This window comes from Vipera berus (genome assembly GCF_964194415.1).
Source record: "Vipera berus genome assembly, chromosome: 3".
Taxonomy (NCBI): domain Eukaryota; kingdom Metazoa; phylum Chordata; class Lepidosauria; order Squamata; family Viperidae; genus Vipera; species Vipera berus.
The window spans coordinates 152331333-152343099 of record NC_138204.1 but is presented as its reverse complement, the minus strand read 5'-3'; the positions used below and the strand labels follow the sequence as shown (position 1 = coordinate 152343099).

The window sequence follows — 11767 nt, the reverse complement described above, 5'->3', positions numbered from 1 at the left end:
ATACTATAATAAATACTATAATAAATACTAGCTACTCTCTTCGGCTTTACTGTGGGGCTGCTGGCTGCAGCTCTTCCCAGCAACCCCATGGTGCTGATGTGAAGCTGTGGGCTGCCAACCACTTCTGCAGCATTCCTATAGCAAAGCAGTCCATAGTGAAACTGCCCATGGTTTCACTGCAAGACTTCTGCAGTAGAACTGCCATCTGGCGCTTTGCAGTGGGGAGAACGTTCTATAAGGTAAAAGTAAAGGTTTCCCTGTCTAGTCATGTCCGACTCTATGGTGTGATGCTCATCTCCATTTCGTAGCCGAGGAAGCCAATATTGCCTGAAGACATTTTCCATGGTCATGTGGCCAGCATAGCTATACACCCAAGGGGCATGGAATGCTGTTACCTTCCCACCGAAATGGTACATGTTGATCTACTTGCATTTACATGCTTTCAAACTTCTAGGTGGGCAGGAGATGGGAGAAGGAATGGGAACTCATCCCATTATGTGGCACCGAATCTTGAACCTGGGCTAACAGCTGACAATCTCAGAGTCTTTAACACCTGAGCCATCACACCCCGGGAACATTCTATACTTGTGGCAAAATTCTACAGCAAAGTCACCGAGGTGAACAGCAGTACCAAGCTGTGGAGAATACTGTAAACCGTAAGACTTTTTTTTAACCACAATTAGAAGTCAAGGAGCGAGGAAAACAAGGGGAGGCTGCCTTTGTAGTAGCCAAAGCCAGACTGAAGATGAGTTCTTGGTTTCATGTCCTTCACCTGAATGGGGCTTCCTCATGCCTGGGTATGCAGGATGTGTGGCTGAGTTCATAATACAAAGTACCTGAGGTAAATAAGCTCACTGTTTCTCTTCTCTGCTCTTGTTAAGGTGTTTCATAGACAGCTAGGGACAGCTAGACAAGGGAAGAGAAAAATCTTTTAGCATGTCTTTGGTTGACCAAGACTCTCCTTTGTTCACCTGCTTTTAAAGTGTCAGAGGCAACAAGTGATTCTTTTCATGGTTCCATTAAAAGTTCTGTTCAACCATTTTGCTTTATTCTCCTTTGTTTTCTCATATCAATATCCAAAACATGGCCAGAACCTGCAAAAGAATGTAGGGTAGAAGTTAGAATGGCTACACTCCTGCTCACACAAAACATATAAAACACATACAAACTGCCCACACAGAGGTGATTCAAATGTTATCCTCTTTTCTTCATAGTAATAATAGCCTTTTTTCTAAATTTACATTTCTTAAGAAATTTATACACACTATCAAAGAGCAGGTTTTACTCAAGTTTTATTATCCAGATAAAATACTCTTTTTTCAAAATGTATCTTAGAAAGTTGTGAAATGATCCCATCATTTCAATGAGAGAAAAGATCAGGACATTTTTTTTTTGCCCATCTTGAATCTCAATTTTCATGATTAAATGCTCTGTATATCATATATCAGTATTTTATTTTTTCATAGTTATTCCTATATTGACAATACATAATATCTCTGATAATTGCAAACACATTAATGAATTGACAAAAATAAAGATCAATTATAATTTTCTGTATTTGTGTGGGTCTCTCTCTCTCTCTCTCTCTCTCTCTCTCTCTCTCTCTATCTATTCCCCCCTCTCTCTCATCTGTTTCTTGCATTTGTAATCAACTCAACTCGCCCCTAAATTTTTGCTAAAATGAATAGGGTAATAGGAATGATTTGATGTTTATAATTATCAACTTTAATCTGAGCTACAGAGTGATCAGCAAAGAAAAAAACAAAATCTACTACATTTATGCAAGTTTGTCATCAAGGTCTATATAAAAATAAGAGTCTTCAGGTGACAAAAATCAAAATTCCCATCGTTTATTTGACAAAGCACGGTTGCAGAGATGGTTTTCGCTATGACCAACAAGATTTCATTGAAAGGTATGTCTTATTTGTTATTCTTTTCCATGTTTTTTTCTGAATAAGAGTAATTTTGTAAAAAAAAATTAATAACACAATTTTGACTAATAAAAATTAAGCATTTCACAATCTGTTATGTAAGGGAAATATATACTTAAGAATTTAAAAAAAACCAAGAACTTGTGGAAATCCTATTAAATGAATGGGAATTCCACAAGACCACATTATGTCCTTAAGGGATAGATTATATCCGTGGTTTAGCATTATTCTATACTAAAGAGAGTATCAAATGTTTTCAGTGCTTTCAATTTATTTAAAAATAAAACTGTTACAGTGCTGCTTTTCTGGACCATTCCAACCAAAATAAAGCACACCCTATGAATGGCCAATCAGACATAAATTTAATTGAAAGCTAATGGAGCACCCACATGGAATACTGTATATAAGACAATACTCTTTGTTAAGTATTTCTAAGAATAAAGACCTGCTTAAGATGATAAAATGCTTTTCCCATGCTACCTAAATATTAAAGACTTGTGTATGTTGGTATTATATATTCTAGTATAATCAATGTAATTTACTCCATGCGTGTGTCCACAGAATATTGCAATTTGCAGTGAGGTTGATAGACTCAAGTTACAGTGACAATGGGTGCACTATTGGAAGGTTAGAGAAAAATTGTCAAGGAGAAAATCTATCTATGATACCAACTCCATGGCATAAATATTATCAACCAATCTGTATAGAGTTTAATTATGTTTGACAGTAGTTCCTTTCCATTCTTGGCATTTTAAAAAAGAACTTTAGAGGTTCAACTAGTTCCCATAAAGATACTACATCATTGCTGCAGTTTGGACATAACTAAACTATGGACTCACTAGTCCTACAAACGGTGTTCCAAAGCAAGGTCCAGGACCAGTTTCACATAATAGACACAATGAAAAAAAATTAGAGTGCTACAATACCAGTCTAAAGTACTGAATTCAAAGCAGAGAAAACTACCATGTATTTGATCAGAATGTTTGTTCATGTAAGCAATGTTTTCTACTCTAACTGGGTATGGGGCTGTATAGTGTACAACTGAAATCTTTCGGATTTCTTATATATGATTTATTTAATGGAAACTGCAAAAGTCTGAATCCTGGGATTTCCTGTATGCTCAGGATTTGCTGCACCACTAGGCTGTAATTTTTCCCAAGAAATCAAACTTAGCTTCTGCCAACATAAAATTTATTCATTTGGTACATGCTCTTATCACACTCATTTGCTTTTGTAAAAAACAGGGCATAGAACATTGTCTAATCAATATACTGATTTATCAGTAATTAATTTTAAAGGTTTTGTATAAGACATAATCTCAAGAGATCTTTGGCTCTCTTAAGATATTCAGCACCAACTTCCTTAAAAGTTGTTCACGCCAAAGACTTTAAATAGCACAGCTGCTGAAAAATTGCAAGCAGCACCCCAAGACAATCTAAAATCTAGATAGTGATCTACTTAACCTTCCCTCAAATTTAATTTTAAAACCATATGTTTGTCAAGAAGGAAGTCACTCTTGGAAACAGCTATAAAGGAAAGGGGCTTAACTACATTTCCACACTTTTACACTTATTGTCACTATGATTATTGTTATTACATAGTTTATATCCTACCTCGGCTAAGGCGAAAAGGTTGAATTCCTCAAATATGGTTATTTAAGAAGTCAAGCATTAAAGTAAGAGGTCACAGAATACCAAATACGAGTTTTATCTTTTCTTGATTTACTTCATTTTATGGGGTTCTGCCTTTTTCTTTTTGTCTTCAAGGCCTGTTTCTAGCCACCGTGCTGCTGGCTAATATGTTCCTTTCAAGGAAGTGTGTAACATCGTCACCCATTTGCCCTAATGGGTCCGACAAGTGCCAGGTTTCTCTTGGGGACCTTTTTGACCGGGCCGTTAAACTATCCCATTATATCCACTCTCTCTCTGCTGAAATATTCAATGAATTTGTAAGTAATTTTGGTATAAGGAAAAAACTTACCATGTGTTCCTGAACAACAACTCCAGGCATCCCTTGCTATTGTCAGTTGTAATCATTTCTGGACATGCCAGGAATTGTAGATCAGTAATATCTAAAACTACCTCAGGTTGCCCACCAGTACTTTATGAAGGTAATTATGATTTTTAACCATAGTTTTCTTATTTCTTCGGTTCCGTTTCACAATGGGTAAAATGTAAAGTATTTGCTCAGTGTTTATTATCTATTTAGAAATGTAATTTCATAAGGCGGCCTTTATTATTGCTAGGTTGCATCACGTAAATGTTATTGCTTATTGAAATTAAAAGGTTCTTAAACTACAGATAGTTCTTGACTTACAACAGTTTGTTTAATGACCGTCTGAAGTTACAACGGCACTGAAAAAACTTATAGCTGTTCTTCACACTTACGATTGCAGGAGCCCCATGGTCATGTGATCAAAATTCAGACGCTTGGCAACTGACTCATATTTATGGCCGTTGCAGTGTCCTGGGATCATGTGATCCTCTTTTGCATCCTTTTGACAAGCAAAATCAATGGGGAAGGCAGATCTGTTTAAGAACAGTGTTACTAACTGATTCTCTTAACAACTGTGGCAAGAAAAGTCTGGGGTGGCACAGTGGTTGGAATGAAGTACTGCAGGCTAACTCACTGCTTACTTCAGGAGTTCGATTCTGACCGGCTTGATTCAGTCATCCATCCATCCTACCGAGGTCGGTAAAATGAGGACCCAGATTGTTGGGGTCAATATGCTGACTCTGTAAACCACTTAGAGAGGGCTGTAAAGCACTGTGAAGCAGTATGTAAGTCTACATGCTATTATTATTGCTAAAATGGAGCAAAATTCACTTAACAACTGTTTTGCTTAGCAACAGAAATGTTGGGCTCCATTGTGGTGGTAAGTGGAGGACTACCTGTATTTGTGAAAAGGTTATCAAAGCTACACAAGCTTTTAAGTGGATTTCTAGACTGGAAACCAACAAGATATTATATTTCATATACAGAGTTTTCAGAATCTGCTCCAATACACTTTTCATCAGTGAAAAAAGCCTACTTCTATTCCTTTTAAAGTTGGATGTCCTATTATTTGTTAAGGCGCAAGAGTAGGAAATGGGATGGGGCAGATAGTTACGTCTCATTAATAGATCCATTGTAGTGAAAGCTTCATCTACCCTGGGGAACTGAACCTCAATAAAGGATGTGGAAGAAGGAAAACATTGTCTTCTGAACACAGATGTCATTTAAAGTAACAAAATGAAAACATGCAAGACTAAGTAACAAACATCCAAGCGAAAGGTTTGCTCAGAGAAAAATAACTAAATGCATGCAAGAAAGCTATTCTGGAGTATGGCAGAAAATATACTCTCTGGGGAACTGTGGGATAAGGGCCACTTTATACCATAAACAGCTTTTATTAATATCTGGGCCACCTTATACCATAAAGAAGCTTTTATTGTTATGAAAAAACCACGGTGCTTAAAATTGATTTCCTTTCACAGTCTACAAAGAGGCAGATCACCTTTGACTAAGTCATGCAATAAAGTTGGGAGACAAAATTAATGCCCTCCATAACTCTAGGATACATTTTACAAAGCAACCAATGAAAACAAGAATCAGTCTATTCTTTTTCAAAAATCCTGGTTATCTACTTGACTAAATGTCATCTTTGTTTACTGTCAGGATGAACGTTATGCTCAGGGCCGGGGTTTTATTGCAAAGGCCGTTAACAGCTGCCATACTTCTTCCCTAACCACTCCTGAAGATAAAGAACAAGCTCAGCAGATACATGTAAGTTGTCTCGGTTTGTTGACAGATGTGTGCAAGTTCACCAGAAATCTGATGAAATCCTTTCAAAGCATACAGTTACCATAGATAGGGTTATAAAGGACAGCTTTACCATTGCTCCACCTCTGTAAGTGGTAGGAATAAGCAAAGCACAAAACAAGGAAGCATGCTCTGACCTATATGAACAAAAACGAAAGACAATACATTCACATTACAAAACAAGATTGTCTTTCACAAGGCTGGAAAAATCCAGGGAGGGTTGATGAAAGAATCGCCTTTCTCTATCCTACGAAGAGATGGGAAGATGGTAAATTTATGTGAAGAGATGCATAAACAATAGACTATAGATTAAATAGTCTATTTATTCCCTAGCAGGAAAGAAAAATAGATCTGGCAAAAATGAAAAGATAATTCTAAAAGGTCAGGGGCTAGAACTATATATTGCAATGGTCTCTTGATCACAGAGGTTTCCTCAGTGTTCCCGTTTTGGAAATAAAACATACCTTACCAAATAATCATATTAAAAATGTTTCTACTCTGTGCACTTGAAGAGGAAATCTTTGGAATGTTAAGGTGTCGCTTGAGAGCCCATTCCTCCCTTTGATTCTGTTTCAAATGCCATTCATCCACTGAATAATCTCCCTTTTCAGAAACCAAAACATGTGCCACAAATATTTGAGATATGTATGTGTCTGGCATTTATCTATGTTTGCATGGGCTACTTGGGATGTTTGAGCCTTTCAATGTAGTAGCACAATAGCAATTCTCCCAAGAGAAGCAGGAGGAAATTTATGCCACAGAATAGATGCATTTTGCTATGTAAGGAAAGTGAAAAGTGATTGTGTCAACACTGGAGAGGTCTCAAGGACAGCACAATGGCTAGGAGGATCCTAGGAAAGCCAAGAGCCCTTTGATCTTTCAGCTCACCTCAAGCAGTGGCAAAGTTTCAAAAGAAAATAAATCTTCCCAGAAGCAAAACACTTGAAATCAGCTTTATGTCTGGGCATGTTTGCAGGATTTGATGTAGACACAATAAATGCTTTGGGATGAGATATTAAGTGGCCTACCACAGATCACATCTTCCATTATATCTTCAAATATTTTCTAGATCCCTTATTTCTAAAAATGTATCATTAATGCTCAGGCTAATCTTTGGATTAAATGGCATTTATGCAACAAAGATGAATGGAGTGATTTCTACTGGCAGCGCAGATAATTTACTGATAGCGTGATATTTAGGGCACTCTCTTGTCTAGTTACATTTAACAAAAAAAGGCCTTGCAATTGCATTATAGTCTGTAGTTTAATTATATCTGATAAATGGACAGGTACAAAATTGCAGTAAGGACATTTTAAGATAAGTTTGATAAAAAAAATGTTTCATATCTCCTGGGTAGATTTTGCACACTAACTGTTCAATTTTGTTGCCAATCAACAGCATGAGGACCTATTAAATCTAGTTTTGAGTGTACTCCGTTCCTGGAATGATCCTCTATTACATCTGGTCTCTGAAGTTGAAAGAATCAATGAAGCTCCTGATACCATTCTCTGGAAGGCCATGGAGATTGAGGAGCAAAATAAACGACTTCTTGAGGGGATGGAGAGAATTGTTGGACGGGTGAGTCAAAAAATCCTCTGAAGTTCTTCCAGCTTCATAACACCATTCGGAATGTATAAAATGAGGCAAATTTTTTTTGTTTGTTTGGATTAAAATGCTTCAAAGAAAGAAAGTAAGAAGTTAAAAGTGTCAGCAAAACCTTTCAGATCTGGAGATCTGTTTGGCATCTATAAGAAGTAGCGAAACATCTTGTTCTTTACTAATAAAAAAGTTATGAAGTGCCAAACAACAAAGCATAAGCTGATCTTGTAATTTTTCTTAATACTAAAAAAGGGACATGGCCCACCCTAGACTGAGAATCAGCAAACAGGTTAGAAATTTTATCTTGCCTCCTATCTTGTATTTTATAAAATTAACATTATTCCCCTGCACATGAAAGTGCTGAAAAAACAATAACTTTCATTGATACGATTTTTTTCTTTTTAACACTTCTTTGCAGAGAGGAATGTAATCTTCCCCTTGCCCTCTACAAGCTAAGACTAAAAAAAAAGATGAGTTTACAAAAAAACAACCTCAAAATCAGCTGCACATTACATACTTAATATGTCATATAGTTAGTTTGAAAGCAGTCAGTATTTTTTTTTAACATATTTAGGTATGTGTCTTAGAAAAGTAACAGAATGAGCAAGTCTGTGCCATGAATGAAGGCAATAAAATAAAAGTTGCTACATATCTAGTAAATACTTTGTGCAATAAAAGTACTAAGCTAACATTCTTTCTTTCCACACTTGTTTGAACTCAAGAATGTTTCCAAATTCTCCTTATTAATTATCTTAATTTCTAATGTGTCATATTCAAAATCTATTTTGAAAATGAAGGACAGTAATTGAAAGTAAAACATATCAAAGTAGGCATTTCTAAGCAATTTTTAAAACAAGATGCATGCCATCATTTCCTTTTCATGTTTGCATTTTCTTTCAGCAGTTGAAAGTTACTTTTTAAAGAAAGACACCTATGCAGCATTTTCTATGTAAAATTTAAATACACCTAAAGAAGCAGCTATCCATTTTTTTCACAACCATATTGTATGCAAGGTGTTGTATTTGATGTTTTCCCTGACCTACCAGGAGCAGGCTAATATGACTGCCTTCCATCCTCAAATTAGCGCAAGTCATGCTTACAACACTTATCTGAAAATGCCTGCATGTTCAAGCATTTCAGATTATCGTTACCGGCCAATGTTTCACTAGCACTAGATTACTAATACTTAGACGGGATCCTGACAAGCCCTGCTGTGTTTTGGGGTTAGTTACACAACATCAGGTAGAATGCTTCTCTTTTGCCATATTAAAATATTCAGCCTATAATCCCCCTAATCCTAGAATTAAAGTGTTCGTCCTTTAGACTGGTGGTAAGATTTTTAGGTTACCTCTGTTGAACTGCCAAATGATAAAAGTTGGACATAATATCTACAGCAAACTTTCCCAATCTAATGCTCAACACTGTCTGAACATTGTATATGTTGGTACAAGATGTTGTGAATTGAATTAGAATAGAATAAAAATTTTATTGTCACTTTAAATGAACACTAATCAGCATACATTAAAATGAAACTTCATTGCATTCAGCTCTCAAAAAAAACCCATTATGCGCACATGCACACACACACACACACACACATGACACAGGGAAACATCACAGTCTAATTTGAATGTATACGTATATGGGGGGAAAAAACCCTTGAGAATTTACAAGATGGATGGCATAAGGAACAAAGCTGTTACAGAATCTAGTAATTCTGCTATAAATACTTTGAAACCTCCTCCCAGAGGGGAGCAATAGAAGCAGACCGTGAAGTGGGTGTGTGGAGTCTCTAACAATGCTTCGAGCTCTAAGCACATAGTGCTTATAGGCAGTATCCTGCATGTTCAAGCATTTCAGATTATCATTACTGGCCAATGTTTCACTAGTACACATGAATACTTTATTTGGCCAAGACTGACAAGGAATTTGTCTCTCATACAAAAGTACTCAGTGTACATGCAAAGCAACAGAATAATAACAATAACAATAATAATGCCGATAAAAGGGGGAGTAAAGAAGATAATAAAAAGGATAGATAATAGTACCACATGACATGGGTTAATAGATATTAGGCAACATTGAGAGATTTAAGTATTGAGCAGAGTGAACGTTTTACTTATAGTGTATTTCACCAAAAGAAACACTTTTGTAATACAAGTTCATGAAAAGACATATATACAAGATAATTAGAATGCACTTTGCACATTAGAGCTGCAAAGTAAACAAGTAAGACTTATATGTTTGCCTACTTTCACCAATCAAAGGCTTTTATTATATAAAGGTAAGGTAAAGGTTCTCCCCGCACATGCGTGCTAGTCGTTTCCGACTCTAGGGGCCGTTTCAAAGCCGAAGAGCCAGCGTTTGTCCGAGGACGTCTCCGTGGTCATGTGGGCGGCATGACTAGACGCCAAAGGCGCACGGAACGCTGTTACCTTCCCACCGTAGTGGTCCCTATTTTCCTACTTGCATTTTTACGTGTTTTCGAACTACTAGGTTGGCAGAAGCTGGGACGAGTAACAGGCACTCACTCTGCTACGCGGCACTCGGGATTCAACCCGCCAAACTGCCGACCTTTTGATCGACAAGCTCAGCGTCCTAACCCACTGAGCCACCACGTCCCTCTTTTATTATAGTATGAAGCAAATACAATATTCCTCCAGGAATTTACCTTACCCTGCTTGAATTACTGGGCATTTTAAGATCTATGCAAAGATCTACTCAGATTCCAAATTACTATCTGATAATTCTTCAGTCATGTTACACCTCTCTAAGGCAGGGGTTCAAAAGGTACAGCCGACAAGCATTTTTGATACAATCAAAGCTGATTGAACCAGACATTTTGACTCCCTTTTTTAATATATACAGTATACATTGGAAGATGATGAGAGACAGTTTGGTGCAGTGGTACAGTGGTTTAAGGCACCAAACTGGGAGACCATCAGTTCTACTCCTACCTTAGGCACAAAGCCAGACTGAACTTGGGCCAGTCTTTTTCTCTCCACCCTGGTAGGAGGCAATGGTAAAGCACTTCAAAAAATCTTGCTAAAAAAACAGAAGGAACTTGTTGAAGCAGTCACCAGGAGTACACACATTGATAATGAAACTATCTATATCTATATCTACTGCATATCTATATATCTATCCATATCTGTATCAGTAATCCTTCTTTATCCATTCATTCAGCAACCATTCAAAATTACAACAGCTTTGAAAAAGGAGACATTCCCCACTCAGCAGCAGCCACCCCTGGCCCCGCTGCATTTGTGCCACACCCTGTGAACCATTCATGCACCCTCTATACCTGGCAGCAGGCACGCCCAATCCTACCACACTTTCATTGCGTGTTGCACTTTGCCTGCCTGCCTGCCTGGGAGCCACCGGGGGCTCATTTAACAACCCACAATCCTTGATCAGGGATGACAATGGGGATTGCCAGGATTGCCATTGCTAAGTGGTGCAGTCATGTGACATTATGCTTTATATGACCACATCACTTAGCAATGGAAATTCTAGTCCCAATTATTGTCATTAACTGAGGACTATGTGTATGTAATCTACAGATAGTATCTGTTGAAAGATGGGGATATTTTAGGAGCAAAATAATTATCTTAAACCTAGAGCACGTTTAAAGCACACATTTTATCTAAAAGAAGGGAGCATGTTTTATCTCTTAAGAATCCCTCTAGTTCCCTGGCCTCACCAATTTTGGGAGTGTAGCTTAATAAATGGGTTTGTATGGAAGTTCTGAGAGTCTCTGTTCTAAAAATTGACCAAAATATATTTAGCAATTGTGAAACCATCAATGTTTATTTTGACTTTGCATTTTCCTTAGGTTCACCCAGGTGACTTAGGCAATGAAGTCTATTCTAGATGGACTGGTCTCCCTTCCCTCCAACTGGCTGATGAAGATTCTCGCCTCTTTGCCTTCTACAATCTGTTACACTGTTTGCGTCGGGACTCCCACAAAATTGACAACTATCTGAAACTCCTGAAGTGTCGCCTCATTCATGACAGCAACTGTTGAACAGCTGCGCTCTCACTTTATTAAAATGATAGCACCACATCTTTTTAAAATACTCTGCTTTTAGCCTCACTGCTTTTAGAAAATCTCAGCTTGCAAAAAAAAAAAAAAGATTTAGAGGCCCATTATGCTCCCTTCTTTCTGGTTAAACTGTTAGATAAACCTTTTTTTTCCTGTTCAGGTCACTTTCATTCAGATTGCAGCAATATTCAAATCAAACAATAAAACACTGAAAATGCATGGAGGTTAAAATGTATTTTTTAAAAGTTGGGATTGGTGTAAAACAAGGGGGCCCAGAGCTACATGCAACTTTCAAATGCTTTCAATACAGTTCTTTGAACCCCTCCAAAATTGCCACTAAAATTATAGTTTCGAATATGATAAAAAGGGAGAAAGATTAAATACATTAAT

At 37.2% G+C, this 11767-nt stretch overlaps 1 protein-coding gene across 1 annotated transcript; it reads left to right on the top strand.

Annotated features, from left to right (window-relative positions):
• Positions 1 to 3729: 3729 nt before the first annotated feature.
• Positions 3730 to 11488, top strand: PRL (prolactin; the record flags this gene model as incomplete). Its single annotated transcript, XM_081326109.1, has 4 exons — positions 3730 to 3879; positions 5589 to 5696; positions 7132 to 7311; positions 11168 to 11488. The coding sequence occupies 4 exons, from the start codon at positions 3730 to 3732 to the stop codon at positions 11357 to 11359; spliced, it is 630 nt and encodes a 209-aa protein (XP_081182235.1). The 3' UTR covers positions 11360 to 11488.
• Between the last annotated feature and the right edge of the window lie 279 nt (positions 11489 to 11767).